At 62.3% G+C, this 19,317-nt stretch overlaps 1 protein-coding gene across 11 annotated transcripts in view; it reads right to left on the bottom strand.

Moving 5' to 3' along the window:
• Nucleotides 1-18,056, bottom strand: part of FBRSL1 (fibrosin like 1) — an 86,878-nt gene extending 68,822 nt beyond the window's left edge. For 5 of the 11 annotated variants that reach the window (XM_078061170.1, XM_078061162.1, XM_078061163.1 and 2 more), the window contains exons 1-2: nucleotides 17,598-18,052; nucleotides 396-596 (exon numbers count right to left, since the gene is read on the bottom strand). In XM_078061170.1, the coding sequence (XP_077917296.1) occupies nucleotides 396-596; nucleotides 17,598-17,876 (480 nt within the window). In that variant the 5' untranslated portion in view covers nucleotides 17,877-18,052. Of the gene's footprint in view, nucleotides 1-395; nucleotides 597-17,597 lie in introns of all 11 variants that reach the window. The other 6 variants (XM_078061167.1, XM_078061165.1, XM_078061169.1 and 3 more) reach the window with 4 other exon arrangements.
• Nucleotides 18,057-19,317: the final 1,261 nt, after the last annotated feature.

Raw genomic sequence — 19,317 nt, 5'->3', positions numbered from 1 at the left:
CCCCCACGCATTACAGACACCCTGGACACCCCGTGGTCGGCGGAGCCTGACAGACGCAATGGGGAAACGGGGCCAGCCTATCAGCGGGTGCACCCTCCTGCCCCAAGTACACACTCCCCCACCCCCAATCCCTGGGCTCCCAGCTTGGCCTCTCTGGCTGTGTGACCCACCAGGGGAAGGTCTCCTGTCTGCTCAGGACCTGGGCTCACGGCGAGCGGCTGCCTCGGGCCCCAGTCCACGTGTGCCCCATACCCCACGCCCAACAACGATGGAGCACGTTGCCAGGCAGGCCCAGATGCCGACGGTGGTGTCCAGGTGCTGGTGTGGCCCCGAGGGCACCCAAGGGAGAGGGCACAGAGCCCATGGTTCTGAGTGGGGCAGGGCCCAGTGCTCACCTGCTTGGTGGGCTGCAGTGGGACCTTCTTCTTCCCCCGGTCGCAGGCAGGCTCCAGGTCCTGCTCGGGACTGACGATCTCCAGGGGACGCCCATTCTCACTTGGTTCTGCGGACGGGCAGTTTTCTGACTCGCGGGGCTTCTTGGCAAGGCGACGTTCCCATTTCTCCTTCCGCTCATGTGGCTTCAGGGCCATGTCCTTCTGTGAGTGAGGAAGGACAAAGCTGGTTAATTGGCAGTGACGTCAGTGACACCATGGGAAGACCGTGCCATGCCCTGAGGGCGGGTCCCTGGGCACGTGACAGCACCTACCTGGAGCGCCAAGCACCACCCCCTCCCCCGAGTGGGCTATCAGGCCGGACTCACACCTCAGGAAGACGGGCAGATGGATCAGACGAGTGTGGGGGGGCTTGTCAGGACTGGGGGGCTCAGAGAGTGATGTGAAAACACAGCTGGACCAGGGGCTGTTTCCCAAGGGACCCCAGCCGGTCACGGGGGCCCCTAATCCGTGGCCCAAAATGCAGCAGGTGCTGCACTGGCCTTTCTAAGGGTGTCCCTCAGATTCCTGAGTTGAGGGCCATCACCACAGCAGCTGACCACTGTCCCCTGGTCCGGAGCCACCCATAGGTTTCTCTGCCCAACTCCATGCAGCACGGCATCCAGCCAGGTATGCAGACCATCAGGGACCCTGGACCCCTTCCCTAGGACAGGGACCGGTGCCCATCTTGCTCACAGCTGCACCTGGTCCCAAAGCAGGGACTGACACCCAGCGGGGTTTACTGAGCATGCCCTGCTGTGCCGATGCCAACCGTAGCAGAAGGGTGCCCACAGCCCCGTGCACAGCCCTACTATGCAGAGCTGGTCCTGCCAGTGCGCCGAGCCCAGGAGAATCTGCATTTACTGGTGGTGACCAGGCGCAGTGTCACTCACCAGCCTCGTGCTTGGGCCCATGGGGTAGGGCGGGAGGTACCATCTCCACTGGGCTGCTCAAGAAGAGGGAAGGACCCACTGGGAAAGCATTCACGCAAGGGGGAGGGAAGGAGAGCCTGAATGAAGGTGATGCCACGGCTGAGGTGCTCCCCCACGTCCCAGGTGATACCCTCACGGCCCCGCAGGAAGTGCTTCTTGAGAACCTGAGGGGTGACTGTGGCAGCCTCTCCAAGGGCTGGCCTCTGTGCTCAGGTGGGCACCTGGCCCCCCAGCCAGGCCTCAGTCCACCTGGGCAGGTGGCAGGGAGAACCAACGTCCCAGTCTGCTGTGGTCCCCTGGCCTGGCGATGGAGACGGGGACACGCTGTGCTTGGCAGGTGAGGTCCTCCGACCTCGCACTACACGCCTCCTCCTGTCTGTGCGAGGGGCCCACAATCCCCAGAACTAGTAAGGTGTACCAACACGGCTGGCCAGACTGGCACTGCCCTTCCAGGCCCGGAAGCCCCCACGACTGTCCTGCTGTGTGTGACCCCACAGCCCGGGCTGGGAGCAACCGTGCGCAGCTGCAGGCCACAGCTGGGGGCAGCAGCAGACTCCTTCTCTCTGAGGGTGGACACTCCACACTCCCAGGATTCTCCCGAGGGGCCACACCACAGTCACACAGACGGAGGACAGCCCCACCAAAGCCTCTCACCTCTGACGTGACACTAAGGGCTGGAGTGTGCATCCTCCTGCGTGAGGAGGGGTGCACCCTGCATCCCCACCCCCTCCCCAGGGCTCACTGAGGGGCAGCGGGAAGGGAGAGGGGAGGTTGGGCTGGCAGGGGCGCCTGCCCTGGGACATCCGCAAGGTTGGGAACCCTGCCTTGCTGAAGCTGTTCGGCTTGGACGATGATGGCCAGCTCGGCCCATGCCACGGCTCTGCCCAAAGCTCCACAGGCTTCTGTGAGGGCAGCAAGTGGACCCTGACTTCTCAGACCACACTGGCCTTCTGGAGTATCAGACCCCAGGGACACCCACAGGCTGCTGGCATTTCGGCGGCCGCTCCTGGAGTCCCGGTCAGATGAACCCCTCAGAGCCCTGGCTCATCTCAGCCCAAGGGGGCCGCTCCCCCACACCCTGACATCGGAACCCCTGCTCACTGTAAGACCTCCCAGCCCCTGCCCTGCCTATGGGTCTCAGGTCGATTCCAGATTCGGGGTCCCCCACCTTTGAGTACACAAAGCTGGCAGCAAACACTGACCAGGCCAGCTCAGCGCCAGGCACCAGCGAGCAGCTCAGAAGGCAGCTGGCTCAAACGGACACGAGGGCAGCCCCAGCTGGGAAGCCCAAGGGAAGGGGCTGGGTTAGAGCCTCCCACAGAGGAGCGGCAAGTGCAAACAGCCCAAGGGGGCGAGGAGCTCCATGCTCCCTCCCTCCCTCTCTCGTGCCTGCTTCCCTGGCTCCATTAGTCAGCACAGGGCCACAAGCCTCCCTACGGAAGGGAACCGGGGCGGTCCGTCCAGTGATGAGACTCAAGTCCTGAAGACCGCAGCTCATTCTCCACTCTCCACACGCGGGCACTCGATACTTACTGACGCCCAGTGCTCCCAGGACACCCGAGTGCCGTACCCCCTTACAGACAGTCGGTCACTCTTAACTCATCGCTTTCAGGCCTCCTGCCCTGCTTGAGGGCCAGTCTTGCTGCTCACAGGCTGGTCCCCCCACACAGGCCCTAGACAACACGGAGGCCCCCACCGCCCCTACCTCTGCGCCCTGGGTGCTGCCACCCAACTGCAGGCCGCAGCACCTCACCACCTACCCTCGGGGTCCCTTCCTGGCCCCAGCCCCGCAGCACGGTACAGAGGGTAGGCCCAGCAGACTGTGCTCAGAGGCCCGCAGGGAAAAACCAGAGCAACATGCTGTAAAGGGTGGACGAGCTTTCCAGAGAAACAGACCAGCAGGACGCCTATACACAGACAGCCTTCCTCTGAGGAGCTGGCTACGCAGGCGTGGGGCCCAGATGCCCCAACATCTGCAGGGGTACAGTTCTTCCCAGGGCTGGACAAAACCTCGGTCCCAGCTCAAGGGCCCAGGCAGGAGGAGCGCTCTCCTCCTTGAGGGAGGGTCTGGCTTTCTGTTCTGTTCAGGCCTTCAGGGGACTGGATAAGGCCCACCCCCACGCTGGAGGGCCACCTGTCTCACTCACTTTACAGATTTAAATGCTAAAGTCATCCAGAAACACCCTCACAGGTATCCAGAATGATGTCTAACCAAACGCTTGGGTCCCTGGGGGACACTGGCCCCGCCACGGGCAGGTACAGACACTACTTGGAGCGCATGCGGGCGTGGTGAGGAGGTGGGAGTTTGAGGCGCCCCACACGCACGTGCAAGGACATGCGCAATGCTCACACTCCCACGTGTGCACCCACCCCTGGCCTCCACAGCCTGGACAGGAGACGGGGCTGGAGTCCCAGAGCCGGATGGGTGTCTCTGCCAGGCCCTCTCTCTCTGTGCAGCGGCTGCACTGTGTGGGCTCCTGGGCCCCACCCCACCTCGGCCCTAACATCAGCTTCTCAGCACCCCGGTGCTGGAAGTGGCCTGGGGCTGCCCTGAGGCCCTTCCAGAACCTGCAGAGGGGCCAGGGCAGGGCCTAGAGGGAGGCCTGAAATATCAGTATGACTGATGCATACTTTGGGTGAAAGATGTGATTAGATGTGTCTGGAAAAGTGGCCTGGGGCGTACACACCATGCACCCCCCACGGGCCACCTAGACCTTCGTACTGCCACAGAAAGCAGCCAGGCCTCTCTCCTCAGATGCCCGCGGGCCACCTGCTTCTGCAAGAAGCCGTGACTCCACACACGGACCTCCTGAGCCACTGTGGGGTGAGCCCCACTTTCACAGAGAGAGCCACTGGTTCTGAGAACCTTCCGATCAGGTAAAATCACAGAAACAGTTTCTAGCCTGGGGGACTGCCTCTGAAGTCCCATATCTGAGCCCTGGAATGAGAACAGGGCTGGCCTGTGGTGTATATGATCAGAAGCACAAGCAGATACTAACTAGGAAACCTGTGGGAACAGCCTGCCCCTCTGGGACACCTGGCTGGGCTGGGATCGGTCTTTCTAATGAGCACTTGTAGTCAAAACAGACAAAACAGGGGGGACGGATGGAAGAGCAGACACTGCACAGCAAGCGCGGTGAACCGCCAGCCGCAGACCAGGCGGTGGGCTCCAGAAAGGCCTCCCTCTAGGCCCTGCCCTGGCTCCTCTGCGGGTTCTGGAAGGGCCTCAGGGCAGCCCCAGGCCACTTCTCCAGACACATCCAATCACATCTTTCACCCAAAGTATGCATCAACCACAAATCGAACACATCGTTTCCTGTAAACCTGTTGTATTTGTTTGTTTGCTTCTTAAACAAACAAAAAACCTAGATTGCTAGAACCCTTGAAATATCAGTGACTGGGCCTCTCCTCTGGCCTGGACTCAGCCCAGCAGCATCCCGGCCCCAGGGCAGGAGCTCCTGCATCTGGAAGAGGGGGGGAGCTGGGAAGCGAGTCGCCCCCCCGCCCAACAGAAGGTGAGCCAGTAGGCGATAGGCCTGGGCCCTGTGCACATGGAAGGTTAACGACACCATGGGCCTTCTGGCTCAAGCGGGCAAGAGGCCTGGTGCACCGGGATCCAGAGGCGGCCATCTCCACCCAGCCACTGCCCTGAGAATGACCCCAGGCATCCTTGGGCTTCCTGGAGAAGACCCGATGCTGTGCCCCCAAGGGGCTCTTGGTCACAGGACTCAACAATTCCTGCCTTGAGGCATTGCTGGGATATGTCTGGCTGGCCCTTTCCCAGCACGCCAAGGCTGGGGCTGGCCTTCACTTGTTATGCTGACCCTGTGTGAGCCCAGGCCAGTTCTGGAGGCTCACCCAAGCTGAGGCACACACCACCGCAGTTCTGCCCCCACTGAGCCTGCAGTGGGGGTGCTGGCCCTGGGTCCCAGTCGAGGCTCTGCCTGGAGCGTGGGGCCTCTGGGTAGGTGCAGTTTCCTCATCTGTAGACTGGGGCAGCAGCTCTGCCCAGGCTGTGGTGACCGCTCTGGGCAAGGGAGAGCCGCAACAGCAGTGACTGCCCCACCACGGGCCAGAGCAGGTCTCCGAGTAGAGGGTTCCTCGGGGCAGACCCCCAGGGCGGGAGGCCGAGGCGAGCGGTGGGCTGGGGTCTGACTTGCAGGACGCTCAGCGTGCTGCTGGTGGATCCACACTAGGAGCCCACAGAATTGGAGCGTGCCCACAGGGAAGCGGGCCCTGCCGAGGTTGCAGCAATGGTCTGGGGTGAGCCGGGACGAGCTCCAGCAGTCCAGGGCCCGGCGGTACCCCTGAGCTGCCGTCTGCCCATAGACCCATCTGTGAGCCCACACAGGCAGGGCGGCAGATGTGGCCGGGCGCACCCCAGGACGCGTGCCTGCACACACAGGGGCCCTAAAGAGGGGGCATGGCCAAGCGCCGCAGCCCACAGCCCTCGAGGCCCGAGGCAACAGTCCCACAATGAAGCCCCCAGCGCCCCCAGGAGCAGCCGGGCCCCTGGACCCTCCCTGGACCACAAGGGGATCTGCACGTTGCTGAAATCAATGGTTACATTTTCCTGTAGCAATTTTATGGGGCTATTTTTAGCTCCCCCAGAACGTCATTACTATGCAGTAACAATACGATCTCTACCTGCACTTCAGTAAACTAACTGCGCAGAGAAAAAAGTAATGAGAACTGGCAAACCCAGACCCAGACTCACTGAGGGCTGAGGCTGCTAGGTCCGACGTGGACAGGGCCTTTCCAGGCTCCCAGATCCTGCAGGCCGAGGCATGGCCATACTCCTCCAGCCAGGTAGGTGCCCCCTCCGCTCCTGGAACTGCACTGGGGCCTCTCCCCCAGCACCTGGGCCTGAGCCCCCAGCGTCACACAGGATCTACCCCTCACTGCCAAGCACTGGCACTCTCTTGGCCCACCTGACCTCCCCACCCCAGCCCACGTCCCTACCTTCCCACCCTGCATGGCTTAGGCTGCCTGTCTCCCAGAACCTCTGGGCCTCGGGGCCCCCAGCAGACCTTGCTGGCTCACGGCTCAGTCAACAGTCTTCGTTGTTCCAGAAGCTCAGGCCAAATTCCACCCGCTGCTCACGTGGCAGGCTGTCAGCCCCAACCTGGAAGCCCTTCAGCACACATCCGCCCCAGGCTCTCGGCACAGCTGTTCCCACCACCCTGCTATCTATGTGGCTCACTCTCCTTCACCTGCAAGTTTTCACTCAAACTTCACACCATGCCCCCACCAAGTAAAACCCCAGCCCCAAACCCTACCTACCTTCTGTGCCGTGACCCACCCCCCTCCAACCCCGGTGACAGAGACTACGTGCACAGGCGTCTCCTTCCATGTGGTCGAGGGGCCTCCCCCTAGGAGGGCACCCTCCTCCCCCACCCCAGCTAGAAAGGAGGCAGCCTGTGTGTCCACCGCCCACCAGCAACTGGCACCTGCCCCCACCCCCAGAGTTAGCCAACTGTCCTTGTCTGGGGCTGAGAGGGTTCCCTGGATCCGGGGAAGGCACAGGAGGGCCTGTGGACCGTAACAGCAGCACCGCCCTATCACAGACCACCGTCCACGGCGTCACCGAGAGCTGGAGGACAGGATGGCAGCAGGGTGGGGGTGAGAGGGTCCCTCTGCTGGGCCCAACCTCCCACCCCGGGCCCCGGCATCCAGGTGTCGCAAGGCCTGGGGCACCTCCGACACCCGCTGCTGACCACGTCCCCGAGTCGAAGACGGACTCACAGCCGGCCCGGACAGTGCCTGCAGGCGGCCCCACTCCGCTGCCCTGCCCCAGCATGAGAGCCACGTCCAGTCGCGCCCCCCAGCTGTGATGCTGGGACAGGAGTTCTGCCTGACCTGTCCCCTCCTTAGCTCACACCCACACCAGATAGATACTGCTCCCCATCATCTTCCCACCCCTACAGCCCACCTGCTGTCCCTCCATTTAAGGCATCCTGCTGGAGAGGTCCCTCAATCCACCAGGACTGTGGCTACCTGAGGGTAACACTGCCCTCAAGGACCATCCCCCGAAGGGCTCACTGACCCCCTAGCTGCTCCAGAACCTTCTGGAACCTGCCTCATGCACCTTGGTCCCTCTGGGTCGGTGTCTTGCCAGCTCACAGCACTCCTCCTCAGCACCCTGCTCCTGGGTGCCCACCCACAGTGTGCTCTATGCACTGGAACACCTGGCAGGACCAGCAGGGCTTGAGGACAGATGGTCAAAGACCCAGGAGCTGGGGAGTCGGCCCAGCAGCAGGACAGCCTCTGTCACACCTAGTGCTCAGCACACCAGTGGGGACCCACCTTCCCAGGCTCTGTGAAGACACTCATTCCTTCCTATGTCCATCCAGCCCCCACCATGTGCTGAGTGGTTGTTGGGGCAGAGGAGGTCACCTGGAAACAGAAGAGACCCACCCACCCCATGGCCTGGGACCAGTCAGACATGATGATGGTGACAGGAGCTCTGGACAAAGGCATGAAGGTGGAGGAGGATGGTGGGCATGGAGCCTGAGGCAAAGAGGCAGCCAGACCGAGGGGCAGGCAGGCCCCGTTCTGGGCCCCCTGCTCAGGTCTGCACGCCACAGACACATCCTCCCATGTCCATGCATGCACACCGCACTGCGACCCCACACTGTGACCCTGTGCTGACCACCCAGGCCGCCCTCTAATCCACACTCGACTAGGATCTTCATGTTCACAACTGCTCTCCTGGCAATTGGGTTTGGAGGTCAGTCTCTGCCCAAGCCCCTCCCAGCCCCTCCACATACAGACTGCTCTGTGTCCTTGCCCATGACTGCCAGAGCTGGCCTGAGGCTCACTGCCCTTCAAGCTCCCCCTCAGTCTCTGGGACCTGCTCAGCTGCTGCTCAGCTGTCACACACGGAGGGGGCTGCCCACGGAGGCCAGAAGCCAGGGCCACTGTTGCTGAAACGTCTGCTGCCTGGGGTGGGGCACAAAGAGAACCAACCTCAGGGTTAGCTCAGAGAAGAACATTGGAGAGGGGATGGGGATGGGGGGCAGGACCATGTGGCAGGCACTTTCAGCTCATCACCCCCACTTCCCAGATGAGGAAACTGAGGCCCAGAGCAGGCAGAGGGACACCTGGGGCCAGGTAGTGAGGAAGAGAAATGAATTTAAACCAGGCGTCTGGACTGGGCTCACTCACTTCACTGTCCTCCTCAGCTGGCTAGGAGCAGGGGAGGCTCAGAGGAAGCATCCTGAACTTGCTCCTGGAAGATGGGACTAGCACAGCAGGTGCAAAGGCCCTGAGGCAGGAGTGCCCGGGGCCCCAGGTGAGGGGGTGGCAGGGCCACGCCTCACGGAGAATGCAGGTTCATTCCATGGGTGACAGACAGGGGCCGCTGGCTTTACCAGCAGACAGGTCTACGTGAAGCCTGACGAATCCCCACGGGGCTACAGGTGGGCCAGGTCCTGGGCGTGAGCCATGCAGCACGTGGAACGGCCCGGGCTGAGGATTAGCCAGAGGCCTGCCGGGGTCTGAGGACCAGCACGTGGGGGGTTAGGAGAAAGCTGCAACGGGTAAGGTCAGAGAGCTGATGGGGGTCATGGCAGATCGCGAGGGTCCCTGTGGGGCCTCTAGGTCTGACTTTCAGCATCGCTGCTCATCAGATTGGGCTGTGGCCTCCCGCTCCTCCTTGGCAAAGGGGTACAAGTGGCAGCCCTCCAACAGGGCCACTCATGTGTCCTGCACAGACGTCTGCTCTGCCCCCTACACCTACCTGCTGACACCCTGCTCTCAGCAGAGAGCTTGTCTGGGGCCCACAGGCGCCTGCAGTCCGGTCGGCCTGTTAGGTGGCCCCGTGCTTGCCACCTGGGTGGAGTCCAGGGAGCAGTGCCCACCCCAAACAGCTGCTCCAAGGAAGAAGCACAGCTGGGGTCACTGAGATGCCTCACTAGGCGGAATCTAAGCTGGACAGACGGGTGTGGGTGGGGGAGGCATGGATGTGCCCCGCCAGGCCAGCCTGGCCTTTCTGCCGGGAGTTCCCTCCCCTACATAGACACACGCACCCACCCCCGCACCCCACACATGTGCACACACACTGACTGCAACTGGAAAGACAAGCAGGGGTGGTGTACATGCTGGGCTGGGTACCAGGTTCCGGAATCAGCTCTCCCCCACATGCAGCTTCAAACAGAAGCCTGGTACACACCGTCCTGCGCAGCTGAATAAGGCTGGTAACTCGTTGGCGAGTTTTCTTTCTTTAGCTACTCGGGCAAACCGGGGCACCAGAACAATCTCCACATGAAATTTGAACCAGATACCACGTTTGCCCAGAGTCCCCAAAGCACTCAACTCCATGTGGCTTTCATATTCTGGCTCCCAAGGGAAAAAGCGCCTCAGGTGCCCTTGGGGCCCCAGCCCAGCCACCTCATCGACCTTCTCCAGGCTTCCCAACCTGGACGTCCCACCCAGCCCTGCCATCCTCCTGGGCTAGTCCCTGCCGGGCACCTCCCTAGCACCTTCCTGGCCCATGCAGCGTCCTCCCGAGCCCCCAGTCTCCCTTCAGGCACTCGCCAGTCAAGGTACCCGTCCGCGTCCTGTCTGGGGCCAAGCCAGCAGCTGACACAGAGTCAGGCACACGGCTGGTGCTCAGTAAATGCTCAGGGAGTCAGGAGGGGGAAATGGGTCTGAGCACTCCCTGCTGCCTAGCGGTCACTTCTAGAGGCCTACAGCCCCACATGTGAGCCTGGCCTGCCCTGTGGCAACCACTGCCTGGGCCCCAGTGAACAAGAGACAGTGAGAAACCATCCCGAACAACAGTCCAGGTGAGAGGGGGCTGCCACGGCTTGGTTTATCTAACCCAGTGTTGGAGAGCTCGGCCTGGGACATGGTCTGGCTGCCCAGGCTTCTGGGAGGCCTCATGGAGGAGGCTGCACCTAGGGCTCTCAGCAGAGAGCATGGGCAGGTGACCATGGCCTGGGTGGTGTGGCCATGGCTGGACTGACCAATGACTCTTCCACCCCAGCAATTAGCAAAAGCCTGGTGCCTTGGGTTCCCCCTGTTTCCCTGACAGGGCTGCCCACAGCCCCCACCTCTGGGAGCTGCATGCAGAGCATGTGAACTGCAGGGGTCGGGGCCAGCACCACGGTGGCCCCCAGCAGGTGCCCTGCCCAGTCCCCATGCACTTGTTACTGCTCTGGCCGCCCTGAGAGGATGACATGCCCAAGCCCACAGTGGGGGTGGTGTCCAGACTCCAGTGTCCTTCCTCGAGAAGGCAGCCACTGCCCACCGGAACAGGATGCAGGGGGACAGGGCCTGAGGCCTCACCACCTGCCAGCTCACAGGCAGTCCTGCTTGGCAGCAAGTGTCCCAGGCCAGCCTGCTCCGGGGTGGGGGTGGGGGCTGAGGGGCGCCCTGCTGACCCCGTTTCCAGCAAGCTGGTCCCACGGATCCCTTACTCAATACCTTCCTCCCCACCACAAACGGAGCTGACTCGGGTCTCTAACTGGCCATCAGCAAAGGAGGCTGGAACACTGGGACCCCAAGTGTGGAGAGGAGTGGATGATTCCTATGCCATTCGGACTGTTCCAGAACACAAGAAAAAATGCAGCAGACACAAGACAATCTCAGACTAATTTTATATAAGAATATAGTGCTAAAAACCCAACTGAAATATCAGCAAAGCAACCTGACACAAGACTGTCGACATGGCCTGGAATTCAGGGATGTCACCAGGTCCAGAGAAAGATGACGATCATCACAAGGGGCGCAGGTCAGGCTCACTGCTCACTGCTGGTGCTAGTCCAGACATTTGCCAGGCGGGACACCGTGGCCACGTGAAAGATCGCACACAGCCGTGCTGAGTCAGGGGGAGGCAGGAGAGGCCCACCGGAAAGGATGGGGTAGAGGTGTTGACAGAGGCCACGAGACAGGAAAGGAGATGAGCAGTGACAACGCTATGTTCTCGGCAGACGCCACAGTGGCCAATGAGAAACCTTGGAGACTCCACTGGGCAGGTGTCAGAACTGACAAGGGAACTTGCTTGTGCCCAGGCACGAGCGCTGCGGCAGCCAATCAGAAAGCAGAGTGACCGAGGCGTGAGGCAGACCAGTGGGCAACGGCGCAGACCCTCAGCAGGAAGAGGCCTGGTGCCACAACTCAAGAACCGCCTCCCCATGTATCAAAGTGAACAGCACACCACCGCAGAGCACCAGCCAGCCAGCCCCAGATCTGGGAGCTTCTCCCTGGAAACAAGCACATGCACAAGGAGGTTCTGGGTAGGGAGATGTCCACAAGGACACCGACACTGCTGGAGTCTTCGTGGGAGGGACAAGGAACAGAGACTAAGCTGGAATGGGTCAGTGGTGGCCCAGGCACAGGGGTGAAGGCTCCCTGCCAGGGAAGGGGGCTATGTGACCAGTGAGTCACCCTGACACTTGGGGAAAGAACATTCCGGGCAGGGGACAGAGCAGTTAGCAAGGGCCAGAAGTGTGCCCATGTGCACGTCTGAGGATTCTCCGACAGGGGTGCTGGAGAGGGGGGCTAGATGTGGCTGGAGCTACAGGACTGAGGGGCTGCGGTGGGGCATGAAGGGGGCCACAGCAGAGCTAGTACTGAATTGCAAGTTTAGACCAGTGACAGGCCCAAGAAGCTAAGGGGGTGCTGGGGACAGAGGCCAGTTCTATGAACTCATGAGCGTTTGCTGCCTGCTCTGGTGTGTGTGTGTGTCGGGGGGTGACTGTCCTGCAGTGGGCCCAGGACAACGGACAGAGGACATGAGGCCCTATCCCTGAGCTACAGGATGGGGTTTCACCGTGTGCAACCGAAGGGTCACATGTAGGCCTGTCCTCTGCTCTGTCCAGGCCACAGAGCTGCTGCCCCGGATGGGGTCTGGAGCACAGACATACACAACACAGAGGTTTACACAGGTACCCCAGCAAGGACACAGCACACACACGTGTGTTCCCACGTGCACACACACCTGGGACATGGACCTACCACACCCACGCACCTGCTGTGGACTTGAGACTGTCTAAAAACTCAGAGCGGGGGCAGAGGAAAGGAGGGCTGTGGCCTGCCACAGGGGTGCCCCCATGGCCATGCTGCCCAGTCTGGGCACACCCAACCCGTTGGGAGGTGAGGCTCCACCTCACCCGCAGTGAGGTGCGGTGCAGCCTCCAGGCACGCAGTAGGAGGGTGGAAGTGGGGAGACATGGGTCTGCCGCCTTTGCCGCCATCAGTCCCACACAGCCCTCACAGATGCTGGGACACAGTGTGGGCAGGACAGACAGACAAACTGAGGCCCAGAAGCCACAAGCACTGTGTATGTGATCCCAGCCAAAGAGGAGCAGGGGAGTGGCCTGAGGTGATGGAGGCCAGGGACAACAAGCTGGCTCGCAGACACACGGGGCCACCATCAGGAGGACCACGGCTCCACCGCGCTGGGCCACAGCGTGTGAGCGTTCACCCTGTGGCTCCACTGCCATGACAGGCGTGCAGGGACAGAGCAGACTGCTCCCAGCCCGTGAGCAGCTGCAGGCTTTGCAGACCATCTTCGATGCCCACGATGCTCAGAGGGGCCTTCACCAGAGGTCAGGCAGCTGACCCAGGGCAGCACAAGCTCCTATTGTTGCTCCTGCAGCCCAGGAAAGGCCATCCCCTTAGATGTTAGGGAGACCACTGTCCCCTCTGCTCAAGCTCAGATTCCTCCCAAAGAGCATCCAGAAAATGCGACCCAGGTTTGGGTGAAGACTCACGAGATTTCTGTTGTCTGGTGCTATGGTGGGTGGATCCCAGACAAGAACTCCACCCTGGCTTCAGTTTCCTCACCTACCAAGTGGGTGTGTGAGGACAGTGCCCTCAGCAGCGGTCAATGTCGCCACTGCTCCCATGACATGCCTTATCACAGCAGAGCACTGACCCACACAACAGGAGAGCCCAGTCCAGGCTCCCACCCCACCATCAGCAAACTGCTGCTGCCAAGGCAAGGTAGCAGGCATCCACCCGGGCGGGCGGAGGAGGCTATGCAACGGCTTTGTGTTCATCGGCTGGCGGGGTCCCCCTTGGAGGGAGCAGCCCCTCCCCCACAGCAGCCCTCAGGCAGAACAGGGGAACAGACCAATGCTGGCCTAGGCAGGTTCCAGGCTCAGTGTCGTACCTCCGTTCCATGACTGCAGGTAAGTGTTCCTGCTCTCTGGGCCTCAGTTTCCCCATCTGGAGAGTAGAGAGCAGCCTGGAGGTGCTCTGGCTGGTGGGCATGGACACTCCCAGCTGATAGCTCCTCTCAGCAGTGACGGTCCTCTGTCCCCCTCCTTGGAGGGCTGGACTGGGCACACATACAGCCCCCCAGATCAAGGCCCCCACAGGCGGGACCAACAGTGTAGGCTTTTACATATGGACAAGAGGGCCACATCCTGGCCCCCCACACTCCTGACCCTTAGCAACCAGACCTAGCATGATCATGTGCCCTTTGCCCGGGGGGACACTGAACACCAGCTTGCAGAGAAATTACTACCACTGAGCCCCCTGCATGGGCCTGAGGGAGTTCTGGCCCCCCTACAGGGCCACCACCCATCAGGACTCAGGCAGCCTCCACTGCGTGCCTCGAGGCCCACGGCCCCAGCCCCAGTGTCCTAAGACTGGGAAGAACTTGGTCATTTCCAGCAGAAATGCACAGCACGCCCCTGACATCACCCAAAGCTGGGAGCTGGGCAGCCAGGCCAGGACCACCAGCCCACACAGCCATTCACCTGCTGATGTGGCCACTGGGAGGCCAGGGCAGGGTTTCTCAAGCACAACTGTGCGCAGCAGGTCGCGTCTGGGTTGAGGTGTCCGTTTTATGAATTATCAAAGTTAACGTGTAGTGATCCGTGTGGGAAACAGAATTACAGACAGGAAGTCACCCATTACCACAGCTAAAACTTTGGGTGTTTTCCTTTTCATTTTTTACTCCTGGATACATGCTTCCTGGACACATGTACAGAGGTGGGACGTAATCCTCTCTTTCAGCAAAAAAAGGAGGGATACAAGACTATACGCCTGTGTGGTTCTATCTGCACAACATACTCCGAAAAGGCCAGAAGCTGGCCAGAGTAGTTACCGCAGGAGATCAAGGCTGGAACTGAACATTTTTTCGAGATATACCTTTTCACTGATACCGATCTTTGAACCAGCTGAAAGTGTCTCGCTGTTCTGAAGCAAATTAGCAAAGAACCACACAGACGCCAAACCAGAAGGGTGGTTTCCACCGGGTACGCGTGCCTCTCGAGAGGTGGGCAGCACACAGAGCATGAAGGGGAAGCGCTGGGGCCCAGGCGTGCACGCACCCCTGATGGAAGGGCTGGGAGGCGCACAGTAGGTCTGCTAGGCTCACCCAAGCTCTGCCTGCAAAGTGGACCTCCCAGGAGACCCAGGGGCTGGCACAACCTGACCTGTGGCCATAGGTTCCTTTGCCATTAGGGAGGAAGGGTCAGGAGGACCTCAGTTCTGCCCTGGCCTGTCCCCCAAGGGCCTTGCCGTCACCTCTGGAGACAGAGATGTCACAGGAACCAGGACAGCAAGAAACATCCACCTGTCCCCAGTGTTCCTGGTCAGTGAGAGCAGAGGAAAGGCGCCCCTGTCCCCCCACCACACCACAAGACCCCTGTGCTGCTGCCACCTGCTCACTGTTCCCACCCTGTTTAACAGAGCGAGAAAGCTGACGGAGGACCGGCGCTCAGATGTGCAACCCCTGCCTGGCCCACGGCCCCTGCACCCCCTCAGCTCAGACAGCAAGCTCTAGCCGTCCAACTCCATGCCCAGGGCCTTGGACATACCGTGAACCTGGCCAGACCTGGGAGCCCTCTCCTCAGCCAACACCACCGTCACATGCGTGTGTCCCCAGCATTTCACAGAAGTGGCCTGTGATCCTCTCAGCCACCCGAGGCAGAGACTCGTCCCCCCTTCGGGGCAAACACAGGTGCACAGGGAGGTGCTGGAAGGGTGGGGTCAGGGACCTGCCTGGGGCATGGGGGGCGGGGGAGGCTGCACCCTCAGGACAAGGGTAAGGAGGACTCGTGGACACTGGCACTCTCAAACCTCCTGAGCCAAGTCTACACCTGACATTTGGGTGTTATGCCCCGGGGGTGACAGCAGCTCACATCCCCATGCCACGGCAGCCCTGGCAAAGCTCTGACACTGGGCGGGGAGGGGAGGCTTGACGTTCATGGCACTGGGCCTCAGTGTCCCCATCTGTACAGTGGAGTCTGAGGACAAGCAGACTCAGAATCGTGCCTGGTCAGGCACATGTTCACTGTGTGCTACACTCAGTGTCCTGACGAATTATCTGAACTCTGGGGAAAACCGTTACACTTTAGTAAGAAATGAGCCCAAACAAGAGAACCAATCTAGAAGTTATGACTTGTGCAGAAGCCCCGTACTTTCCAAGGCCGGCGGGTCCCTCCCTGGCTCAGTAGGGCAGAAAAAGGTGCATGGTGACGTGGCTGGGTGAACACCAGGAAGACAGCTGACTCAGTCTCACTATGGCCTGACCGGGGCTGCTCAGAGTCTGCAGAAGCCCCCACAGCCGAGGCTGCACTGAGTATCCCCGCTGCCGGAGGGGTGTGGCCAAGGCTGCTGCGGGCTCGTTTCAGCAGGGGTGCAGTGAATTCTGGCACAACCTTCCTCAAAAGCAATTTCTCCTCCCACCTGTTCACTGCACAAACATGTATGGGGCATGGGGACCTCACGGAGGGCACACAAGACAGACGTGCTGCCTGCTCTCTTCCAGCTTACAAGTTCTGGTGGGGAGAGAGCCAAAAAAGAGAGCCACTCTCTAGATGCCTTCAGAGAGAGTGGTCACTGACAGGAAGGGAAGTGAGAGATGGGCGGGGTGGGGAAGAAGGGGTGCTGCTTCAGAAGGTTACTGGGGAGGGCCTGAGTAATGTCTGTGCTGAGACACGAGGGCTCCAAACAACCTCGGCAGAGGGGACAGCAGGTCCAGAGGCCGCGAGGCAGGAGAAAACCTCAGAGGGGCCAATATGCTGGCACAAGAGGCCAGCATGCAGGGCCTCGGAGACCACAGTCAGGGTTTTGTTTTGTGCCCACCTGGCAGGGCAGGTACACATCTGGAAGGTGGCTGGAGTAAGCACTCTCCAAAGCTGCGGCACAGAACTTGGCCACCCCTTCCCAGTTCAGAGCTGTGGCATGTGCCACCCCCCAAAGTGTCTTAGCTGGGGACCCCTTAATCTGGGAGCCACCTAGGGCCCCCCAGGTGTACACAAAGAGGACCGGAGTGGGGGTGGGGGACCTGTGTGGTTGGCGTAAGTGCCCCACCTACACATCCACCTGCCCAGACAGAAAGCAGCACACCTGTCCCTGGGCCACGTCCCCCTGGCTGCCAGCACCCGACCCTGAGGCTCTCCACAGACCTGGCCCACCTCAGGGAGAGGACCCACTGCAGGGATCTGCAATGGAGGCACTTCCTCTCTCCCCAAAGCTGAGCCTCTGACTGGGGATCCCAGGCCACTGGCTCCCAAGCTCCAGGAAAATGAGGGGGGGGCTGTTAACTGAGCAATGTCTGGGACCCCCAAACCCAGCAGATGCTGGTGGCCCCTAGTAAGCGCTGCATGGGGCCCCTGGGGGGGCAGGGGGGCTGGCTGGCGGAGGCTGGCAGGACTGTGGGATCTCGCCAGCACTTCCACAGTTTTAGGAGGCCGTGGGTCCCCACCCACCCCACTTGCCACATCTCTGACAGTCAGTACTCACTTCCTTCTCAACTCACCTGGGCTCACGCAAGAAGGGCGGTATTTGCTCAGCAAACATCGCCCAGGACAACTCAGCCACACAAGTGGTATTTTTGCCACCCTATTAACTAACCAGGGGAACAGCCGTCAGGAAAGGGGTCTCAGAAATCCCCCCCCCCCGCCGTCCAAACAGAAACCTCAAGGAGGAGAAGAGGAACAGGAAGAATCTCAAAGTCTCCCCTCCGCCACCGCCTTCACCACGACCAGCAGTGCTCACCTCCCTGGCACGTCCTGAGCCGAACACTGGTATTTTGAAAGGAAAGCAGCTGAAAAAAGGCGTGTGCGCAAGCAGACAGCACTGGGCCGGGACGGTGCAATCCAGACTTTTCTCCCTAGCCGCTCAAGGCTCGCACCCGCCGGCACCCCCCGCAGGCGGCCGGGCCCTCCAGCAGCGACCTGCGCGGCGCGCGGGGCCCACGCGGCCCGGGCAGCCCTAAGGGGTGGGTGTGCCGCCGCCCCAGGAGCGCCCCGCCCGCCGCCCCACCTACCTCCAAGGCCTCGAGCGTGCTGAAGCTGGCGATGGCGAAGCCGTCGATGACCTCCTCCTCCTGCGAGCTGGACTCGCGGCGGCGGCGGCGCGGGGGGCGCACGGCGGCGGCGCGGGGCGGGGGCGCGCGGGGCAGGCCCGCGTTCTCCTTGCCAGGCCCGGGCTCGGTCTCGTCGCCCGACGACGCGCTCTGGTCGCGGGCGTCGCGGGCCGCCTCCCGACGGCGGCCGCGATCCCGCTGCGCGCGCGAGCGCCGGCTCTGGCGGACCTTGGCCTCCATGGTGCGCGGTGACCTTGCGGCCGCGCCGTCGGGCTCCCGCGCTCCCGCTGCCGCTGCGCTACGCGGCGCCGCCGGGCTCGGTGCGGGCCGCGCGGGCTCGGGCCCTGGGCGGCGGCGGCGGAAGGCAGGCCGGGCCGGGCATGCCGCGCGGGGTCCCTCAGCCCCGGGCCCGGCGCGGCCTGCGAGCCCCGGCGCGGGCGGCCGCGCGCATCGGCGGGGCGGCCGGCGCTCAGCGGCCCTCGGCCGCGGCCCCGGGGGCGCGCCTCATGCGCGGCGGGCGGCGGCGGCGGCGGGCGGAGCGCGGGCGGGGCGGGTCCCGGGCCGAGGCGCCGTGGCTCGTGAAGCTGAGGTTCAGGCTGAGGCTGAAGCTGAGGCTGAGGCGGCGGCGGCGGCGGCGCCCGGAGCGGATAACAACTGACGTACTTCCGCCCGGCAGCCAGCGCCAGAGGAAGTGGGCGCTCCGCGGAGCCCGGCGCCAGCCCCGCCCAGGCCCCGCCCCGACCGCGCCCTGGCCCCGCCCCCTCCAGCGCGCCGCCGGCCGGACCCCGCCAAGGCTCCGCCCCAAGCGCCCGTCGCCCCGCCCATGTCGGCCCCGCCCCGCCTCCGGCGGACGAGACCCCGCCCTCCAGGCCCCGCCCCGTGCGCGTTGCGCTCTGCCGAGCTCCGACCCCATCCCTGCAGGCTCCGCCCCTCGGGGAGGGAGCTGGAAGGCCGCGCCTCTTCCCGCCCCTCTGCCGGCACCTGGGCTGTGGCCCCTTCACGTGGGAAGTGCAGGGTCCAGGGGTCTCTGCCCTTCTCCAGCCTCGGTCTCACTCCGGAAAAGGGGAGGGGCGGCCTCTCCAGCCAAACCCGACACGGGGGCCTCGGGGCAAGCTCACCGTCACCCCGAGCTGGGGGCTGCGATGGGGGTGGGGTCTCACTGGGGGAGTTCTCCCAGGCACTAGAAGTCCTGCCCACGCGGGGATGTGTGTAGAAGGGGGATGGACTGCCCCTTCCCAGAGAGGGAGCGTGTGAAGGTGAAAGGTTCCTGGCCTCCCACTAGCCCGCACCCCAACCTGAGCTGTCTCCATGTGGCCCCCTGCCCGTTTCCTGCAGGGGGTCTCCTGCAGGCTCTCAGCTCCTGGAGCTCTCCACTGCCCCTGCCCAGGTGGAGTCCTGACCTCCCTGCTGCACTTCCGGGCGCAGTGCACCCCCCTCCCTCTCCCATGTCAGGTTGCTCAGATTTTAGAGTAGGACAGCCCTCCCAAGACCAGAGACCCCAGAATGCACCCTGGGGTCTGCCTGGTTGGCACTGAGACAGCAGTTTGGGCTGCAGGGGTGCTACGGAAAAGCAGGAACAGATGGGAAGGGGCAGCTGGAGAGTTGAAAGCCAGATATAATGGTGAACTTCCTCTTTCATCAACAGGGGACCGCCTGGGGAAAGGAGGGACATGCAGGTGGG

This window comes from Halichoerus grypus, chromosome 13 (assembly GCF_964656455.1).
Source record: "Halichoerus grypus chromosome 13, mHalGry1.hap1.1, whole genome shotgun sequence".
NCBI lineage: Eukaryota > Metazoa > Chordata > Mammalia > Carnivora > Phocidae > Halichoerus > Halichoerus grypus.
Note: the sequence above shows the minus strand (reverse complement) of the source record. Positions and strands in the feature narration are given on the sequence as shown.